The 21,056-nt window shown below is 50.8% G+C and overlaps 2 protein-coding genes across 2 annotated transcripts; one reads left to right on the forward strand and one right to left on the reverse strand.

Moving 5' to 3' along the window:
- Nucleotides 1–1,288: 1,288 nt before the first annotated feature.
- On the reverse strand, nt 1,289–15,928 carry UBQLN4 (ubiquilin 4). The gene is made up of 11 exons (XM_082615739.1): nt 15,755–15,928; nt 14,082–14,233; nt 13,477–13,694; nt 12,636–12,898; nt 10,868–11,026; nt 6,944–7,169; nt 5,731–5,870; nt 5,156–5,239; nt 4,876–4,991; nt 4,490–4,676; nt 1,289–3,122 (listed from the first exon to the last, which is right to left on the reverse strand). The coding sequence occupies exons 1-11, from the start codon at nt 15,860–15,862 to the stop codon at nt 2,970–2,972; spliced, it is 1,806 nt and encodes a 601-aa protein (XP_082471865.1). The 5' UTR covers nt 15,863–15,928; the 3' UTR covers nt 1,289–2,969.
- A 931-nt stretch (nt 15,929–16,859) lies between these two features.
- On the forward strand, nt 16,860–20,339 carry LAMTOR2 (late endosomal/lysosomal adaptor, MAPK and MTOR activator 2). Its single transcript, XM_082614723.1, has 4 exons — nt 16,860–17,043; nt 17,344–17,506; nt 19,823–19,912; nt 20,149–20,339. The coding sequence occupies exons 1-4, from the start codon at nt 16,976–16,978 to the stop codon at nt 20,203–20,205; spliced, it is 378 nt and encodes a 125-aa protein (XP_082470849.1). The 5' UTR covers nt 16,860–16,975; the 3' UTR covers nt 20,206–20,339.
- Nucleotides 20,340–21,056: the final 717 nt, after the last annotated feature.

Here is a 21,056-nt window from a genome sequence, read left to right on the forward strand (position 1 = left end):
CTGAAATTTCCAAGCCTCGCTTTTATCTTCTTGAAATACTAAGCAGTTGTTTTCATTTCTGTATAACTCCAATATACGGAATTGTCTGTTTGTTGTCTCTCATTTCCTTTTTTTTGGTCTGTCATTTGTTTGCTTTCATTTTCGTTGCCTTATTTCTTCAAGAGCTCGACTAATTGACTAATTCTTATTATAACTGATGTTATATTTGAAAAATTATTAATTACAATACTTTTGAGATCCAGGTTGTTGTTAAGTTCCTTGAGATTTCTGCTTGCTTCTACCAAGCATCTGGAGATGCTAGCAATCTGGGATCATCTTATTCCAAGTTTGAGACTTGAGAATTTCTGGACCACCCAGAATGTTGGGACACTAGGCTGCAGAATATGAGGACTGGTTTACTTCTGATTCATCCTTAGGGGTTCCTAGTCCAAGTGGATCTTTACCAGCATCCCTATCTTTAGCTGTCCCCAGATTCCAATTTTTTGTTCCTCTAGCTCCTAATCCTTCAAGGCCCTCAAAACCGCAGCTTAGCCTCTCAGCAGCCTTTTCCCAACTGGAAAAGCCCCCTGGGCAAAGGCAGCCTTTAGGGCCTTCTTTTCTCTCTGGATTCCCAGCCAATCTTGTTAACCCTTTGATTTTTTGATAGTTTTCATATTTAAAATTTCTGAGAGTGCTGGTCTGAAACATCCAGCCTACCACTATCAGAAGTGGAACCTCCCACTCGCATTATTCCGATATCACAGAGCTCTAATCCATAACCTCACTACACAAAAGATAAAACCGCATACATATGAAAAGACTTCCTTAAATTCACATATTTAGTGGTAGAGCTAGGTTTAGCCTCAGAGCTCAAGACTAATAACTGTTAAACTCCACTTGCATTAGGTCTGGATACAAGGGTTTCTCTTGTTTTGACCTTTTTCCCTGGGGTAAGGAGAGGGCAGTCTTGCCAAAAGATCAGAGGATGGAAGTAAGGACTTAGCCATATTCCCGGCACCTTTCATACATTCTTCTCCCAGCCCTGACCTATGGGGGAGCAGGGGTGGGATCTGATAACTTATGGTCTGGCGACGGGGAGTAGAAGAAAGCAATCCTTCCCATTCCTAAACTACAGATTATAGATATCCCCACGATCAGTTATCCCTTTATATTTGATGTTTCTGAACATCTGTGGTAACCGAACCCAACTTCAAATTCCTCTAGATCCCACTTTACAAAAGCCCTCTAAAACCAAGAAGTTGTCTTCAGCCAGCCTCCTCTCCCCCAGAAAACAAACACCAAGACACCCTCACAATAAAGACCACACCATTTATTTACAAAGGCCAGTGTGGGAGTTGGGGGAGGTAGGGAGGGAAAGCCACACAGACATCCTCTCTGGACTGCTTGGGACCCTTTCCCACTTGGAGAAAATTCTGTTCCTCTTGCCTCCATATTCCCAGCAATGGGTCCTCCAAGCAGCTGGGCTAAGTAGCAGAGAGAGGAGGTGATACGAGCCTCCTCTGTGCTCCAATAGAGCAATGTCCAATTCCAGATCAAAGGCATCATTGCTGCCCTCTCCTTTCCTTCCTCAAATAGAACTTTCTGGCCTGGAGGGAAATAGTGAAAACTCAAAGGGCAGGAGCTAAGACGCCAAAGGCCAGGGGTTCTAGAGGGAAAGACTCCTCCCCTACTATTCCCCGAAGCAATGAGGGGAGGGGTAATAAGGGTGCTGGTCACAGCCCTGACAGCTTCAGAAGAGGTACCCACACTACCCTTGGGTTACCCAGCATCCAGAAGCCCAGGGGATCTAGCTCTCCAGGCTGTATTTATTCCTGACCTAGACTGGCCCTTTTGCCTACTTCTCTCTGGTGGGAGAAAACTCTAAACCAGAAATCAACAAGGGATCCACCCTCCCACTCAACTCACATGCACCCACCCCCGCACACACACACCCACTGCTAAGACAGACCCCAATCCTCTTCATGTCTTTTGAGGGGAGCTTAAATCACTGGTACCTGGAGACACAGACAGGTCCTGGGTTCATGGAAACGTGTGCGTATATATATAAGCATGTGTGTTTGCGGCAATGGAACCAAGATAACCCCTTGTGAGCCGTATTGTTTAGCTTCATTGAGCCCTTTTCTTCCACTCAAATTCCGTTAACATCTCTTAAGTCTCCTTTGCCAGGCCTGAGCCTGGACTCTCCGGCCTAAAATAACTATTAGTGCTTCCATTCCCTAACTGTCAATTCCAACTTCCAAGTCCTCTACTCAGGCTCTTTCCCTGATTCCCTTCCTCCAGAAAATCTCATTCCCTCCTCCCCTCATTGGGCTGGTCCAGGGCCTGTTAATTCGTGCTCCAAAGGGCTGTGTCTCACCTCTCCCTTCAGACAGGGAGAACAAGCATTTTCCTTCCTCTGGAAGTCCCAACAGACCCCGTGAAAAAGTGCTGGGTGAAGTGAACAGAACAGGGGGTGAGGAGGAAAATCACAGCCTGTTTCACCTGCCCCTCCTTCAGAGCATGGAAGTCTAGCATTGGTTAGGCTAGAGGTGGGAGGGGATGGGGGAGAGAAAGAAGGAAGAGTTACCAAAAGTAAACATAAGACAAGCAAAACCCTAGTGGTACAGACGGAAGACCCTGTTCCAGTAAAGCAGAGAGTCGGTTCCTCCTTCAGCTCTGCACTGCCACTGAGAAGTCTGAAGGTTGCAAAGGTGAAGGGGGAGAGGGCCAAGGAGGAGGGGCCAATCAACAAAACTGTGAGAACTGTTTAAATAGCTCTGCTAGAGCAGGACCAGGAGAGAAGGTTCTACAAGAGGTGCAGAAGTAAAACTGGAATTCTCAGAGCTACGGGGCTGGGGCCCACGCCTCTAAAGTCACCCTGCCGTCTGGAGAGGACAAGGGAGAAGACAGAAGGGATGACAAGCTGCAGAGGATCGGAACCAAACGCTGGCATCGAGGGATGGGAGAGGCAGGAGGCACGAGCCGAGGGATTAGGACAGCTGAGAGCCCAGGAGTCTCTCGATAGCTGCGTTGATGTCCCCTCCTGTGGCGATCAGGGCCTGCAGGTTGGCCTCACGATTGATGAAGCCCATGGAGTTGAGCTGCTCCAGCTGCTGCTGAAATCTCACTTCTGGCGTCTGCACCTGGAGGGGACAGGCCTTTTGAAGCGGGCACAGGACCAACCCCAGGGGGCCTATCTGATTCTGAGCGTTTATAATGGTGAGAAGAAGACATCCTCAGACTCAACCAGTGGGGCAGGGGCCGGTGAGCTGCAAACAGAGGCCAAGGAGCTGGCGTCCCAAGTCACTAAACGACTGTGTCATCATAAGGCAGGGGGCATCTTTCTTAAGATTTCGAAGTAATGGATAGGCCTAGATCAACCGATATTCCCAACTGCTTTCCATCAACACTATGGAGATGTTAACAGGCAATCCAAAAGCCAAACGTTCTGTGGTGGATAAATACCACCTCCAAACCCCCTCCTTCCTGGCAGTCATCACACACACGGCCATAGTAAAGGTCAGAGAAGGGCCCCAGGAAAGCAAGAGCCTGTTAATTGTGTTTAACCAATCAACAAACACGGTTATTTACGAAAGAGAAGGCCTTTCGTTTTTGACACTCCTATAAACATCTCCTGGAAATGTTTTCCCCAAGGCATGCTTAGGAGGCAGTAGCCTAGATCATGAACAGAAAACTCAGAACTGGAAGGAGCCCAGCAATCACAGAGGCCCCCAACACGCAGTACAAGAGCCGTTTCCAGTGCTCCATGGTGTTTTTCATCACAGTCCACACAATTTAAGCTGGACTGGGCCTGGGGGATCCCTTCATCCAGCCCCCTCAGTGCCTTGCACAGAGCTGGGCACACTTATATTCCTGTTGAAAGGCTTTTCCCAGATGAGTCACAGAGGCCATAGAAGGGTTAAGGGGCTCATCCCTGCTCCTCCCCCAAACCCCAGGCCTTGACTATGTGGCCCAAGGCTCTGGTCACCTCACCTCCCAGAATCCTCCTCTCGTCTCAGAGAGGGAGGCTACTTTAATTATCAAAAGGGTCCTCTGATATAAGCAGAAATGGTGTAACAGTAGTTGAAGTGTAAATTCTGGAGCCAGCATGCCTCAGTTTGAATTTTAGCTCCATTACTTACTAGATATGTGACTCTGAGCAAGACACTTAACCTCTCTGGGCTTTAGTTTTCCCCTTTTGTAACACAGAAACAATAATAATAGCTTCCTGGCAAGGCTGTTGTGGAGAATAAAGTAAATGAGCTCTTATACATAAGGCACATAGACCAGTACCCAGCTGACCCAGTAAGCGCCATTACTAGTCTCATCTCCATTTCACAGCTGTGGAAACTAAACTTACGGAAGATCGGTAACTTGCCCAAGGCTAGAAAGTAGCAGACCAGGAACTAGAGCCAGGTCTGGCTGACTCCGAAGCCTGCTCTGCTGTCTCCATTCTACCGCCACCCTCGACGCTGCAGGGTCCCAGCACCAGCCCTGCTGCCCCATATACCTGTGAGTTTCCACTTCCAGCCAAAAGCTGGATCATCTGCTGCATGAGCTGCTGCTGAGCATTGGAGGCCCCTGTTGGAGAGGATGTGGCTGGCGGGGCTGGCAAGGAGGTGGGGGCCTCAGGCGCAGACCCAGCGTTGCTGCCTGCAGAGGAGGCTGGGGTCCGGGACATCCCAAAAGAGCCAAGGCTGCAGGCAGGAGAGACCAAGAGGTGGGAGATGGCCTCTGAGAAAGGGATGGCAGTGTGAGATCCAGAAGGAAAAGCAGTTGGAAGGAACAGGAAAACAGACCCTCAGACACACAAGGGCTGCTCAGAGAGTGGCAGAGAAACGGGTTGAGGGGGAGGAGTAGCCAGAACTTTGCTGCCCACCTGCCACCGACCCTCACCTGGGTACCAGTCCGGGGGCCTCGGTCTGCAAGGTCTGCAGTCCCTGCTGGATCTGCAGCAGCGCCTGCATGGCTCGGGGATTGGTAAGAATGGAGAGTGACTCCGGGTTCTGCATCTGGTGGGAAACAGCAGAGAAAGGCAACAGGAGGTGCCAGGAGACAGGAGGCAGCCTAGACCCTGAGTCCAGAGCCAAGCGCGGCCCCTCCTTTAAGTTCCACCCATTGGGCCTCAGGGTCTACCCTGGCCCTCAACCTCCACCCGTCTAGGCTCCTCACTCACCTGCTGCAGGAAGACTGGGAGCTGCAGGCGGAGCTGCTCCTGCAGCTGGGGGTTCCCCGCGAAGAGCGGCACGTTCACCATCATCTGCCAGGGTGAAGGCAGTAGGGGAGGCCTGGGCCTACCCACCCCCAGAATGCCCCCACGGCCTCATCTCCCTTGGCACCCCCTCCACTGCAGGAAATCTGGCCAGCTTTTCCAAGGCTCTCAAAGTATCCTGAAGGCCTAAGTGGGACAGTGAGAGGAAATGGAACTATACTCTGGACGAGGACGAGAGTCAGGAGCCGGTCTGACGAGGATGATGACAGCTAACATTTCCCAGTACGTAGGGCTTACTACATGCCATGCCATGTTCTAAACACTTTATGGTATTAACTCAACCCTCACAGCTCTCTGAGGCAGGAACTATTGTTATTACCATTTTACAGAGGAGGAAACTGGGGTTAAATAACTTGCTTGGCTCACACAGCTAGGAAGTGGCAGAGCTCAATACAGAAACCCAGGCAGTCTGGCTCTAGAGTGTTTTGGTCATCACAAGCAACAGCCCCCAACACACTCCCCTCGTGCCAGTTCCTTACCTGAGCAGCAAAGTCGGGGTTCTGGGCAAGCGTTTGCATCATGCTGCGCATGTAGGGGGCTGAGATCACATTCTGCATCAGCTGGGGGTTCTCAGAGATCTGCTGGAGGAGGGCCTGCATTTCCGGGCTGTTGAACATCCCTAGGACAAGAAGGAAAAAACAAGAGGAAAGGGGTCCAGATGGAAACCAGATGCCTCACTTCAATCTACATTACTTCAGGCACTGAGTGGTTACAAAACTCAGAAAGGCAATGGTAAAATGGGCACCCAAGTACTGGGGCGTGGGTCCAATTCTCTCTTGACTCCGAGGTCATCTCGCCCGGCTTTGTCCTGGCCCCTTCCCCAACTACTCTGCTAAGGACAAGCCAGTTGCAAACTGGATCTGATTCATGCCCCTCTGGACTGTTCCTGCCACAGGTCAGATGTCAGAGTTGGAAAGGATTTGACTAAAGATCATCCAGTTCAATGGTTTGCAAACTTGTCTTAGCAGCAGAGACCCTTTCCTCAAACCAAATCTCACTTGGAAACCAAGTATGTCAGTGGTCTGGTTGAAGCTGGGGCAGGAGGCCTGGAGCCTTTCACTTTTGGTCTTCCCTCATCCTGGAGATGGGCCAGAGCCCTCAAGACTCAGAAGTACAATTTTAAAACCATGGATCAGGTTCAAGTACCTTATTTATGAAATAAGCACATAGAGGGGAAGGGACTTTCCCAATCAAGATGCTCCCCAGGGTACACAGAAATCAGAGCATCTACCACACATCCCTAGAGCCATATGTATAGTCATAGTCCAGACAAATGGGGCATCTCCCAGGGTTGTGCAGTGCATAACCTGCACTTCCGTACAAGGCAGCTCTGCACATCCCTCTCCCCCAGCCCACATCTACCTGCCCCCTGATTCCTCTCCCACACCCCATTCCCAGTCTGACCCATTTACTCTGGGTAGTACCAGCAGTGTTGAAAGAGCTTAGGAAGTGGGGCCTGGTTTACTCATAAGCCTTTACTTAGGTCACTCCTAGGGACATCAGGACAGGGCCAGAACCAACCCTTACCCTGAGGGGTCGAGCCACTACTCCAGGCTACAGAGTCCCCTCTGTGGCTTCAATACAGTCTCACCTCTGTCTTCAATATTCTGGAGCAGTGTGAACCCCATTCAGTCCTGGGGCAGAGGGACTGCCCTGGTGACCCCACTAAGCTCCTTCCACCCTAGGACATACCTGACCCCAGGCTAGCCGCATTGATCCCAAAGGGGTTCGAGACTGTCGGGTGCACCTGGCTGGTCCCCGATCCTCCGGTGCCCTCCCCACCGGACCCGGGGGCCTGGGAGGTGGGGGGCGAGGGGCTCCAGGGGTTAGGGAGGGGCTCTCGATTCTCAGTCCGCAGAGGCTGGGAGGATGAGCTGTCGGAGTTCCCGGCCAGGGAAGAGAAGGGATTGTTGCCAAACTGGGAGGAGGGAAAGGTTTTGGGTTAAGGACTGAAACAAATCCTTAAGGGCTAGGCCCTTTCTTTCTTCTCACCTAATAGCCTCCCCTTCCCCAGGAAAGGGAGAGAGATCTAAAACCTTGGAGGTCCTCAGGTCAATTTCTAGCCCCACAATGGGCAACTTCACCCTCATCCTGCAGGGTGGGAGCTGCCTGATGCTGATGACTGGATAACTGAACCCCTCAGATAACTGGAAACGTCACATCTCCCCGGTGGCTCTAAATATTTGGTATCTAATCTCCTCTGTGCTCTAGAGTATCAATACTTTACACACACCTTTCCCATTGTGTAGTGAGATATTTGTTTTCCTTAGCTCTTAAGGGGCAGAGACAATGTCAGATTCAACTTTGCACCCCTGGCCCCCGACACTAGTAGGTGCTCAATAGGTAATTATTAGCTTGATGGGAGCTGGCTCCCTACTTCGACCCTGATCTGCCTCTAGCTCTCCCTTTTCCAGCCACCTTGGTCTAAGACTAACTCCACCGAATCCTCTCCCTCACCCCCAGGTCCCCAACGTGGCACTGTGTCCATCCAGGCACACCACAGTGGAGCCCCTTAGTGGGCACACCTCTGGCTAAGCATACCTCCCTAGGTCTTCTCCTTCCGTTGCTTCCTCCATGTAGTCTCCTCCTTCCCCTCCCTCCCCACAGCCTACCTCCTCAGACTGGCTGCTTCAGCTAAACAGTCCCCCCCAGCACCAGGCCCCCAACTATGTTATCCAGGATCGTCTCAGGGTCTGCACCCCACCATATGGTGGGCTGCCCACGGCAGCACCCACATGTCCTCCCTCTGGACCCGCCAACACCCACGCAGGAGGTACCTGAGCAGCCTCAGCCCCTCCCCACCATGGAGTTTCGTATCCAGTCACTTTTCCTGTTTATTCAAAGTGGGTCATGGGGACCAGGGCTGACCAAGGACCCTCCTGCTCTGAGCTGTGGTTCCTTCACCCTACCAGATGCCTGTTCAGATAACAGGGTTTGCAGGCCAGGGTTCATGCACCACAGTTTCGGTCTTTGTCAACGTTTCAGATTTCCTGTTCAGGTAACTTGCCTAGCACCCAAACCCACCTAGTTCTGGGTCCTGCTTTGCTCTTCCCCATACACCCCAAGGCCTGAATTTCTTTCCCTGAGCTCCCAAGTGTTAATAGCTGCCATTTATTGAGCACCTACTATGTGCCTGACCCATTCTAATGTTTACAATATCCCTCTAATACACCAGTTCTCAAAGTGTGGTCCTAGGACCCCTGCAAGGTTTAAAAAACATTTTTATAATCCTAAGATGTTATTTGCCTTTTTCACTCTCATTCTCTCATAAGTATTCAGTGGAGTTTTCCAAAGGCTACGTAACATGTGACATTGCATTGGACTGAATGCAGAAGCAGATCTGAGAATCCAGCTGTCTTGTAGTAAGCCAGACATTCAAGAGATCTGCAAAAAAGTCAAACAAGGCCATTCTTTCCTCTAAAGTTTTGTTTTGGAAAATAAAGTTATTTTTCAAAAGAATATTCTATTTATGTTAATGTATAATGGATTTATTGTTATTTTTAAATCAGTTAATAAATAAATTTTTTTTTACTTCTCAGTTTTAATTTCAGATACAGTGAATATCAATAGGCTTAACCCACAAAAACAAAAGCTTCTGGGGTCCTCAATAATTTTTAAGTGTATAAAGGGGTTCAGAGGGGAATTCCCTAGCGGTCTAGTGGTTAGGACTCCGAGCTTCCACTGTAGGGGGCTCGGGTTCAATCCCTGGTTGGGGAACTAAGACTCTCGCATTCCACACGGTGTGGCCAAAAAAAAAAAAAAAAAAATTTTTTTTTAAACAAAAAATAAATAAAGGGGTCCAGAGACCAAAATGATTGAGAATACTGCTATAACACATTGTCTCCATTTTGCAAATGAGGAAGTGAAGACTCAGGGAGATTAAGCAACTCACTTAAGATCACACCACTGAAGTCTGATGGAGCAGGTATTTGAATCCAGGTTTGCTGATGCCAAACATTATGTTCTTTTAGATGAACCAGTGGTTCACACACCTTAGAGTACATCAGAATTAGCTGGGTGCTTGTTATAAAGACTTGCTCAACTACTTAAATTTTTTTTTTAACCAGGTACATACATTACTTTGATATACATTTTAAATTAAATACTTAAATAAAATTAAACTTAAAATAAATTAATTTCTTTAAAAACTCACAGTTGATCCCTATAGCACTTTCTAAAATTTGAAAGAGCAATGCCAAGAATAACCAAGATGATGGTGAAGAATAAGCTGGAAGTGGGGAGGGGAGATTCACCCTACCTGATGCCCAGACTTAATTAAGACAATGTGTCATCATCGTAGGGACAGGGTCAACAAGGCACACTCATCTGTGGAGACTTGGTGTAGGGCAGAGACGGCATGAACAAGGAATCTGCTGGGATAGCACGGGCCACTCAGGATATGGTGCTTTTTCCTTTCCACAAGGAAGAAGGAATGTGGGGCCCCACCCTCCCACTTGGGTGCTGGTTGAGGATGGCGGGGCGTTCAGTCTGTGAAAGTCCATCAAGCTGTACACTTATGATATGTGCACCTTTCTACAACTATATTATTCTTCAATAAAACATTTTTAGATTTTTTTTAAAAAACAAGTTTAAAATTATATGAACAGCATGATACCACTTCTATAAGGTTGAAAATATGCAAAACGAGGCCAGAGATTGTTTATGGATTCATACATAGGTAATTAAAAGAATCGAAATGACAAACACCAACTTCAGGGTGGTAGTTAGCTCCGGAGAGGGAAAGAGAGGCATAAGATGGGGGAAGGGTATGTGAAGGCTGCAATTCTATGTGTAATATCTTATTTGCTAATGTTTAATACGTCTAGGAAAACATACAAAATACTAACAACATTTGTTAACTCTGGGGTGGAAAAGAGGTGGCTGGGAGATGGAAATAGCAGGATCCCTTGTGTATACTTCCGTTGAGCTTGTATACCTTTCTATACTTTTAAAATACCCTTTTGTTTACTTTGTGTAACTTTTGAGTTTTGAAACAGGTAAATATGTACTGTATTTAGTGTAAGCTAAACTTTAAAAAAAGAACCCAAAAAGGCACTGAAACTATATATGGCAACGTTTTAGGGCCACAAGGATACAAGAGAATGCTATACTTTTTGTATATTTGGGAAGAATTCTTAAAGCCTTTTTTAAAGTGTGTATTCCCAGGTTGATTCCAGAGATTGATTCAGTAAGTAGCTCAAAGGTGGGGACCAGGAATCTCATGGTTAACAAGCTCCCCAGGTGATTCTGATGCAGGTGATCTGTGGACCACACTTGAGACACACTGTGCTAGGGCTGGCTGTTTGACCCCAGGCCTGCCCCACAACCTTTGAGCCCTTGGTGCAAGAGGTTTGTCAGAACAATGTCAAATCCCTTGGATACTACCCTTTGCCCACTTCCCTAGGGAACTCTGCTATCTTCTGCCCTAGTGCCTCAGTCCCATGCCAAGTTGGACCATCCCTGGCTATGCAGCGTGAGAACCACTTTTAAGCCAAGGCCCACCCTCAGGGGGCTAGGGAAGGAAAGAGGAGCAGACAGCACCTCAGTCTTGCCTGGGTCTGGGGTAGGTAATCCTGAGCCCAGACTGCCCTCCCACAGCCCAGCCCCTGGCCCCACCTGTTCCCGGGCAGCACTAAACATGGGCTCCTGGATGTCCGTGTACATGCGGCGGAGGGCATTATACCCTCCAGGGATGCTCTCCAGGTTGCTTAGGGCCCGGTCCTGGTTCCGCATCATCTCCTGCATCATGGCTGGATTCCGAGCAAGCTCCATCGTCTGGTGGAAAAGGGAAAGAGAGAGAATGGCCCTGGAACCAAGGGATCACCAAGCTTGGAAAAGAGTGGGCCCTGATGAGGAGGTCTGCATCAGGACCAGGGTCCAGGGCCTAGGAACTGACCCACAGTGGCAGGGAGCAGGGTGAACTGGACTTCCTTCCTCTACTGTCACCTGGGCTCTAGCCCTGTCTCCCTATGGGTATTCTGGTTGACTTTTGGGGGTACAAGATCCCAGGTGGGGTGAGGGCAGCAGCTTCCCTCCCTCAGGTTCAGAGGATCCCCAGAAGTGTCAGGGAGCACAAGGAAGTTGAATAAGAAAGGACATGAGAGAGAAGAAGCAGCAAAAGAGAAAATTAACATCTACTGAGCAGTTACGACATACAGGCGCTGGGCTAAGTACTTTACAGAACTCAAATCATTTAATACCCACAATAACCATCCCTTGTAGGTATTTCTGTCCCTATTTAGCAGATGAGAAAAGAGGCTCAGAGACTCATAGCCAGTTAGTGGTGGAGACAGGGTTCAAGGCCAGATTGGACTGTCTGACCGAGACCAGACTATGGCTTCTGGTAAATGACAAGTTGGGGAGGGAAAGGATTCAAGCTGGGACAATGCTACCAACACCTTCTAGATCTCACCCCAGGTCTTTGGCCTCACTGAATCTTGAGAAACAGGATGGGGGCTTTCTCTTGGGAACCAATGGCTCACTTTCAATAAGGAGGGCGTGACCTATGTCAGCTCTAGGGGCCAGCAGTACATAACAGATAAAATGAGCATAGCTGCTTCTTGTTCCTATCCAACTTGGAATGCCTTCCCTGTCCTTCTTCCCAAATTTGCTCCACACCTGCCTCTTCTAAGACACTTTCATGTCTATGATAAGATTCTGATCTCTTATCCCACAATTCGTTCATTTAATAAGTACTTATTGAGTGACTACTATATACCAGGCACTGTTCTAGGCAGTGAACAAAACACTTGCAAATCCTTGCCCTTCTGTAACTTATCTTCTGGTGAGTCTAGCACTAGTGTCCACAGCTCTGCTGAGATCGTCTACCCTCGTCCCATCCCCTGGTGGATGGCCACGAGATGGAGCTCCCAAAGACCAACACCAAACCACCTCCCCCGGGTCTCCCTTACCCACCAGGCCCTGTCCAGACACAATGCTTCCCAATCCTCCTATTATCTTTCATTCCCAGGCCTTTGTACTTGCTGCCCCTCAGCCCTGAATACTCTTCTCTTTTTCTTCCTCTGGTTCATTCTTTCTCTTTTGGGTCTCTGCTTGGGTGACACTTCCTTTAGGGCCTCCTCTGAGCCCCAGGTAGGATCAGGAGCCCTTCTGTGTGCTTCTAGGGGATACTGTGACTATCTCTATAATAGCACCGACCACACTTTATTATAACAGCCTGCTTACTTGTCCCACTTCCCTTTGAGACCAGAAGTTCCTGGAAAGCTAAGCCTATATCTTTTCATCACTCTACCCCCAGGGCTCAAAACATGGCTGCTGAATGAATGAATGAACAAGTCAAGGTAGGACAAGGTGGGAAAAGGCCAGGCAGGGCACAGCTGGGCACCAGGTGTCCTCCACAATCCCAACCTTCTTTCAGACCCACCTGCCTCATGAGCTCAGGGTTGTTGAGCATGTGGCTGATCTCGGGGTTCCGCTCCATCAGCTGCTGCATCTGGGGGTTGGCCATGATCATGTGGCGCATCAGGTCGGGGTTAGACATCATGTCCTGGACCAGGGGGTTCTCCATGATCTGCGACAGCATCTCAGGATTGGACATCAGCTGCCTCTGCATCTGCTGCTGCAGCTCCATGAAGTTGGCAGAGCCCAGGCCCAGGCTGCCCAGGCCCAGGATGCCCCCAAAGCCAGCTGAGGGGAGGGGGCAGGGTCACAGCCTGTCACAAGACTCTTCCCCTACCTGGCCAGAGCCACTGAAGTCAGGTCTCCAGGATGGGCCCCTTCTGCTTCTCACATCTCCCTTTTCCAATCATTTCCACAGCCCCAGCCCTGATCCACTGCTGGCAAAGAGATGTGAACCTACTAGACTGAGACCTCTTTGATGGCCGAGGCTGACAGGCAGGCACAATACTGAGCACAGAGAAGGTAACCAGTGATGGCCTACTGAATGAGCAAATAAATATTCCCCAACTGGCTACTGCTGGACCCACCTTTTCCCCAAACTCCAATATCTTTACCCAGGGTTCCCCACATCCCCAGCCCCATTTCTCCCCTCACTCTTAACATTTTGCCATGCTCTCCTCTTCTGGGAAGCCCTCACAAACTGATTTCTTCCCCCTCTTGGCTCAAGTACCAATGTCTGGACCCCTATGTCCAGGGGTCCCCAATCCCCATCAAATCAGGAGCAGGGACCATATTTTCCCCTCTTCTTGGCTCTCCCACACTCCACAGCCCAAAACAGAACAGTGCCTTCCACCCTAAAGGCTTACAGAGTATGGATGCAGTGGCACTGGGAGGTCCCTCCCCAGTGCCTGGGGAGGTACCCCCCCCACTGCTCCTTCGGCTTCCACTGCCAGTATCCGAAGTGGCACTGCCAGAAGTGGAGGGCTGGGCAGAAGTGGCGGGTGAAGCAGGCGTGGTGGAGGGTGCTGAGGCTGGGTCTGGAGTGGAAGGGGAAGAAGCAGTGGCAGTAGCCGGATCTTGAACCCTGAGGACAGAAAGAAAAATCCTAGTTGAAGTGAACACAAAAGGGAAGACAATGATATCTATGTTTGCTGTGCAGGTACAGCCCTAACCCAAGCCACCTCCTAAGCAACCCTGAGGCTGGGGCAGGATGATGCTGGGGAAGTCAGTAAATCAGAGGAAGAGAGGAGCGAGTATCCTCTATCTTCAGGGTATTCAGGGAGAGGTAAATCAGGTTCCCTTCCCCTGCAGATGAGATCACAGGCCTTCCTGGCAATCCATCCAAGAGCCACCTTCCTGGGCCTTGGCATAGGCCTTAGATGTACAGTTAGTTGAACAATGCGTGAGAAAGTATCAGATGGGGAAAAAAATGCCCAATCCGAAGCTGGACCTGCTCCTCTCCTGAACTTACTTCTGAGGGGTCTTGATGACCAGATGGACAGTGAGCCCATCCTTGATCCCATGCTGGTTCAGTGTGTCCCCATCCTTGAGGATCTTGCCTGCGAAGATCAGGACCAGCTGATCCTGCTGAGCCTTAAATCTCCGGGAGATTTCCTCTTTGAACTGTGATCAAGAGGCAAAGGTCACTGTGGAGGCTGCCTGGGCTCCTCCAACCAGGGACCCTGCCTCTTCTTCAAAGCCTCTGCATTCCCTTGCTCCCACCTCTAGTCGTGGGAAGTCCTTTCAGCAGTCCTGACTGCATCCCTCCAGCTGCAATAAGCAGCTCCTTTCTTAACCAAGGAGGTGGTCCAGTGAGAAGCTCCTCTCAGCGCTACCCCAGGGTCTCCCACCCTAGAAAGCCCTTGCTTCTATCTGCCACTCCTTCTTCAGTCCATCCACCCAGTTCCCTGTGAGCATACTACCTGGGCAGTTCTCTCCATCCCAACTCCTTCAACAGCCTTGGGCCCAGGCCCTATCTCCCTTCAGCCTTCTCTTTCCTCTCTTTATTCCCAGTGTTCTTGTAACAACTACAACAAATAGATCCCATTTATAACAACACTAACTATTCACTAGTTAAGAGTCTAAGTCCCATGAGATACATGTTAATTATTATCTCCATTTTAAAGATGAGAAAACTGAGGATCAGAGTAGTTAGGTAACTTGCTCTGGGCAGACTGGAACTCAGGTCTTGACATCAAAGCCCAGGCTCTTAACCAAACACATGGGGCCACTCAATTAGGGCTGATTTCAAATTCAGTTTTGCAGGCAAAAATTATTTAAATTCTGGAATGTAGTCATTTTATAAGGTGGGGGGAGGGGCAATGACGGCACTAAAGGCTGGCTTGGGGAGAGTTAGACTCCCCAAATCTATCAGCAACACCCCTATCAACCCAACCAAATCAAACCCACACTCTAAGTAAAAAGAGTGCACTTGTTAAGCAAAGGCAGCTTCCAGATCCCTCCCTTCCAACCAGACGCCTATCTTAAGCCCCGCCTCTGTGAAATTCTGAAGCAGCCACAGGGGGGTGGTGAACACAGGCAATATTCCCTCATTCACTCATTCAACACATTTTTATTGAGCACCTACTGCACACTGTGTAAATCCCAGAGGGGCTGAGAATCAAATGTAACCACCTTGATTGGAAAGAGTAGGAAACATCCGGGCAGAGGGAAATCCTACCTCCTGGCCGGGCGTGAGAATGCTGGGCGTTCTCTGAGGCGCACAGTAGGAGCCCGGAGCTCTCCCCCAACCTGCGCCTCCCGCCCGCTCAGCTCCTTGCCCGGCCCCCACTCTGACTCGGCGCCTCGAACCCCGACCAGTAACTGGGGCGAATACTCCCCTCAAACCCAGGGTACTTCCCCCTTCCCTGTGCAAGGTGTCCTCTTCGCACTCTCCACCACGCCCCCAGCCCAGGCCACAAGGCAAATCTCCGGCCTCCCTTCCCCAACACGCGCCACGCTCCCCCAGACCACCCCCGCAGGACGCCCCCTACCCTCCTGCCCTTCCCTTCCGCTCCTCCGAGTGCGTGCTGGGCCCCCGCCCTCCTCTCCCCGGCCCTCCCGTACGCCCCACCGTCTCAGAGCCACCCCTCTCTTCGCAGACCCCTCCTCCGCGCTCACCCCCACCCCCGCCACCCGTACTACCTCTTTGACCGAGGCTCGATCGCAGATCACAATTTCCTCCTTGTCCTTGGGGGTCTTGACGGTGACCCGAATGGGGGGCCTCGTCTCGGCCCCGCTCGGCTCCGCCATGCCGCCGCCGCCACCCGGCCGCCCGCCAGCCCGCCCCGGCTCCTCCTTCTCCCCGCCCGGCCGGCCGTCCGGGCTCGGCTCCGGCGCCTCCAACACTCCCCTCTCCCCTCCCCTTCCCAAGGCTTCACCGCCCCCTCCGGACCAGCCGCAGCCACAGCGCCCCGGGCGGACTGGGGGGGCCACTGCAGCGGGGTCCGCCCAGGATTGAGCCCGGGGTCCAGCAGCTTGGACAGGGCCTTGCTGGGCTGCGGCCCCCGAGGGGTTCGGGGCGGAGGCGGGGCGTGTCCGTCACTGCGGGACGGGGGCCGAACTAGCCCGCCTGAGCCGAGTTGAGGTCCACCCGGGCCCAAAGCTGCTCCCGCCCCTCCGCGGGTTAAATCCCGCTCCGGGACAAAGGACTTTCTGTGTCGCCGCTTTATCTACGTTCCCTGTGATAACTGGTCTTTCTCGGGAAGCCCAAATTCTTTCCAGGCCTGAGACCTCTCCCGACTTTGAGGTTGAATTTTCCCACTTCTGGATGTCCACCTAAAACCTTGTCTCTAGGATTGACTTTATTCCCCTGAGAGTAGTGGCCTGCACGAAGTCTATTAAGTACAGTTCTAGAGACCTGAATTTTGCCTGCGTGGCCCTTCTGAGCCTTAGTTTCCTCAATAGTATCTATCGCCTCATCTCACAGAACTGTGCATAATGTAGAAATTTGCTTTGAAAAGTAACCAAATGTGTGCCCGACAAATATAGGGATTTTATTTTCTTTTAACTACTGAATCGTGAGTTGTCAAGCGGATATGACTTTTCTGCCCGAGGGGGTTAAATGTCCTTCCAGTACTGCCTCTGTCCTTTTTCTCCCGCTCTTTTCCCCCATAACCGCGTGGTCGCACTGGAAAGGCGAACTGTAGTTCCCAGGGTGCCTCGCGAAATCGCAAAGAACTACAATTCCCAGGGCACCCCGCGGTGGGGCGGGGTTGAGTCAGAACCACAAAGCCAGGCCAGAAAACTACAACTCCCAGGGCGTTCCGGAGCAGGGCAGCTGGACTACGGGAAGCGGCAGGCGGAGGGCAGCAGTAGGAAACTCGGGGATCTGGGTGCAAAAGCCCAGGGATAGGAGCCGCAGGCATGCTGCGTCCCAAGGCTTTGACTCAGGTGCTAAGCCAGGCCAACACTGGAGGCGTCCAGAGCACCCTGTGAGTGCGGACCGAGAACCCGAGTGGCGAGCACTGGCGTGGGGCAGCGCGCGACTCTCCGAGGGAGGGGTGGGGAAGGGAGGAGGTGGCAGAGGGGGCAGCAGCTAGGTGAACCGGCCGGAGGGCCCCTCTCGAAAAGAGAAACCGACGTACTGGGTGCTCGGGGCATGTTGTAGCACACACTCAGCCCAGACGCTTGCTTTCTAGAAGGGCCAGTGGCGGGAGTTAGGATGGGAGCCCAGGCTCCCCGTTTGACTCCCCGTCCTGAGCACGTTGATATCCCTCCTGATCCTTCGCCAGGCTGCTGAATAACGAGGGATCTCTGTTGGCCTACTCCGGTTACGGGGATACGGACGCCCGGGTCACTGCTGCCATCGCCAGTAACATCTGGGCGGCCTACGACCGGAACGGGAACCAAGCGTTTAATGAAGACAATCTCAAATTCATCCTCATGGACTGCATGGTATGGAGAAGGGAGCCACTTCCTCTTTCTCTAAGGGCATCCCCAAGGGGGACCTGGACCCCATCCTGGATGGTTGGAGGGGCAGGGACAGGATCTCTGGAAGATTACTAAGAGTCGGTCTGCAGCAGCATTTATAATAGGCAGGACCCTATGCATCAAGTGGTGATGAGAAAGGAGTCCTGGACCTGAGGTCTGGCTGGGGTTCTGGTCTCAGCCAGCCACTTATCATTTGTGGAACCTTGGGTAAGTCACTTAACCTCTCTGAGCTTTCTTACCACACCTCCAAGGTGAAAACAATAATCCCCATCACCACACCATGCACACAGGGCTGTTGTGGTCAAATGAAAGGGTGGATATAAACTGTAGAGTGATATGCAGACACAAAGTGTTGTCATCTGAGATTCACAGACTCAGAAGCATGGCAGAGTCTCCAGACCCTAGTCCAATCCCTTCAGTTTACAGAGAAACGCGATGCAGTCCAGAAAGGGGAAGTGGCCATTAGACTGTGAACTTCTTGGAAACAGAAGCTGTCTCATTCACCTTTCTATCTGTTTAGTCAACAAATTTTTAGATCCCTGCAGTGTTCTCAGGACTGGGGAAAAAGTAGCAAACAAGACAGACAAAAACTACAGCCCTAATGCAGCTTACAGTCTTACATATGCCTTAAATTAAGTAAAATATGTATGTTCGTAAAATAAGTTCGTAAATATGTTTTGTAACATATGTATGTAAGTGTAAAAAGTAGTATGTTAGGTATTGAAAATGCTGTAGAGAAAAAGCAAAAAGGAAGTGAGATAGGATGTTTGTGTCAAGGACTGTCTCACTGAAAAGGTGACATCTCATCAAAGATCTAAAAGGTCTAAAGGAAGTTGGCAAGCCATGTGGCTCTCTGGGTTAAGAACATTTCTTTTTTTTTTTAAATTTATTTATTTATTTTTGGCTGCATTGGATCTTTGTTGCTGCGCACGGGCTTTCTCTAGTTGCAGTGAGAGGGGGCTACTCTTTGTTGAGGTGCACGGGCTTCTCATTGCGGTGGCTTCTCTTGTTGCAGAGCACAGGCTCTAGGTACTCAGGCTTCAGTAGTTGTGGCACGCAGGCTCAGTAGTTGTGGCTCGCGGGCTTAGTTGCTCCGCAGCCTGTGGGATCTTCTTGGACCAGGGCTCAAACCTGTGTCCCCTGCATTGGCAGGTGGATTCTTAACAACTGCGCCACCATGGAAGTCCAAGAACATTTCTGCTAGAGAGAACAGTAAGTGCAAACGCCCTGAGGCAGAATGATGCCTGGTCAGAGATCAACAAAGTTGAAGTGGCTGGAGTAGCATGAGAATGGGACAGGTTAGTAGATGAGGTACCCAGAGAGGCAGGGGGTGCAGCACCTAGTTCCAAGCACACAGTGGATGCTTAGTGAAAGTTTGCTGAACCAAATTGAAAATGCCCCAAGAGTGAACTCTCCAGGAAGGATTTCCACTGTAACTCAGCCACCTACCTCTTCCTCACTCCCTCCTTAACCAAGGAGACTAGTTCCACTGATGATTCCTAGGGTGCCTACCCTAGAGCTGGTGCTATAAGGGTGATAGCTTTCAAATGTTCTGACCACAACCCAGCCATAAGAAATATATTTTAAGTCAGAGTCCAGTAAAACGAAAGTTTCATGAAACAGTACTTCCCTTACTATATGCAATATACTTCATTTCTCTTCTTTTTTTTGGCCGCGCTGCACAGCTTGCGGGATCTTAGTTCCTCGACCAGGGATTGAACCTGGGCTCCAGCAGTGATGGCGCCGAGTCCTAACCACTGGACCAGGGAATTCCCCTTCTTTTTCTTTTAATGCTGATCAACTTCTTAATTGATCTGGGGTCAGTTAACCCTGGGGCCAAACCTACAGTTTGAAAAACATTACGTTGGGAAGTGAGGAGAAGTATAAGTTGGGTTACTGCTCTCCCCTTACCATAATGATAATGATACAATAAACCATAATAATAACATCACCCATCTGGACAGCCCTTTGCAGATACAAAACTCCTTCCTGTGTATTAGCATCTTCACCAACTGGAGTGAGGTACGGGTTCCAGAAAGAGTAACTGAGCTTCTGGGAGATTGAGTTTCCCAGGGCAACTTGGTTAGTAGGTGGCTGTGCTGAGGCTGGAATGGCCTCAGAAATTCACGTCCAGGTCTGTGGCCAAAGTCCCCCAGCAGAAGCTCCTGCTATGCCCAGGACATGGAAGGAAGATACAGTCTCTCTCAAGAAGAGCCCATGGGGAAAGAGGGGCAAAGGGTGCAAGCAGAACATCACATCCCCTGATATCACCCCCACCAGGAGGGCCGTGTAGCCATCACTCGAGTGGCCAACCTTCTACTGTGCATGTATGCCAAGGAGACTGTTGGCTTCGGAATGCTCAAGGCCAAGGTGTGTATGTGCCCATGCCTGTAAAACCCTGGGCCCAGCCTTCATGCTCCATCATTGTGTCCACTCCCATCCCCACCACCTTCTGGGAGTTGTTCTCATGTCACCCAATCCATGTCTGGTGCGGGCTAACACTGGAGGCTGGGGGCTGGGGGCTCGGCATTAGGAGTGGACCTGAATTTAAGATCACTCCAATGGCAGGCCTTGTGTGGGACTGGTTTCTCCTCCCTTTCTCGCAGGCCCAGGCCTTGGTGCAGTACCTGGAGGAGCCTCTCACCCAAGTAGCAGCATCGTAATGGGTGTTGGTGGAAGCAGGGGTTCAGAAAAGAGAGATGACCATTTGGAGGGGCAGGGCCCCCTGGGGAAGCCTTCCTGGATGTGGAGGGTTGGGGGGCCTTTGTTCTTCCCAAGAATAAACTTCAACTCCTGTCTTGTGTCTTGGCTGCTTTCTTGGATGGGGGCAATCAGAGGAGATGGGAAGGAGCAGGGATTGCTTATAAGGTTCTTCATGTTTTGCAAGTGAGGGGCTTCCCACTCAGTCCTTCTCCACGACCTCCAACACCAAAAGGTTATTGGCAGTGATGCCTCAGGTCCCTTGGCCTCTCCAGTGGTGTGACCTCACCTGGCCGCTGCCACTCAGAGAAGAATCTTACCCACCTGTTGGCAAAACCTTGGGCGTGAGCTGAGAGGAACAAGGGGCTGGTGGGGGTCATGTTGGACAGAGAGAAAACAGGGCATAGGAGTTCGGTGTCCTTCAGTCCTGAAGTCCCTTGGGGGACACCTTTTCTACTCTTGGGGTTGGGAGGGTGCCCCCTAGCGGCCTACAAGGGCCACCCCTTCCCTCTTCTCCAGGCATTCACAAGCTCTCACAGACCCTCTCCAGATCAGGAAGCCCTTTGCAGACAGGAGGGCTTTGCTCTGAAGCCTCAGGTCCTGGGGAAGGAGTAGAAAAAATCCAGAAGTCCTGTCCCTGCACTCAGACCCCTCACCTCATCTGCTGTTTCTGGATAGGTCTCCCCCTATCCAGTGTCCTTAGAACAAGGCTGGACGGGGAGCTACCAGCCCCTTTCCTAGTGCTGTAGGAAGGGACCCATCCCAGGCAAGCAGGTAGGTTGCAAGTTCCAGCTCCACCCAGGATGAGAAACTG

The sequence above is a fragment of the Mesoplodon mirus genome (genome assembly GCF_964341445.2).
Source record: "Mesoplodon mirus genome assembly, chromosome: 3".
Classification (NCBI taxonomy): domain Eukaryota; kingdom Metazoa; phylum Chordata; class Mammalia; order Artiodactyla; family Ziphiidae; genus Mesoplodon; species Mesoplodon mirus.

What these genes read in the sequence shown, in the direction of transcription:
- UBQLN4 (XM_082615739.1), bottom strand. Translation starts at nt 15,862, where the DNA reads ATGGCGGAGCCGAGCGGGGCCGAGACGAGGCCCCCCATTCGGGTCACC. An exon ending in TTAGTGCTGCCCGGGAACAG is followed by an intron (nt 7,170 to 10,867) that starts GTGGGGCCAGGG and finishes CCCTCCTCCCAG; the next exon opens with TTTGGCAACAATCCCTTCTC. An exon ending in ACCCCGACTTTGCTGCTCAG is followed by an intron (nt 5,240 to 5,730) that starts GTAAGGAACTGG and finishes TCACCCTGGCAG; the next exon opens with ATGATGGTGAACGTGCCGCT.
- LAMTOR2 (XM_082614723.1), top strand. Translation starts at nt 16,976, where the DNA reads ATGCTGCGTCCCAAGGCTTTGACTCAGGTGCTAAGCCAGGCCAACACT. An exon ending in TCATCCTCATGGACTGCATG is followed by an intron (nt 17,507 to 19,822) that starts GTATGGAGAAGG and finishes CACCCCCACCAG; the next exon opens with GAGGGCCGTGTAGCCATCAC. An exon ending in TCGGAATGCTCAAGGCCAAG is followed by an intron (nt 19,913 to 20,148) that starts GTGTGTATGTGC and finishes CCTTTCTCGCAG; the next exon opens with GCCCAGGCCTTGGTGCAGTA.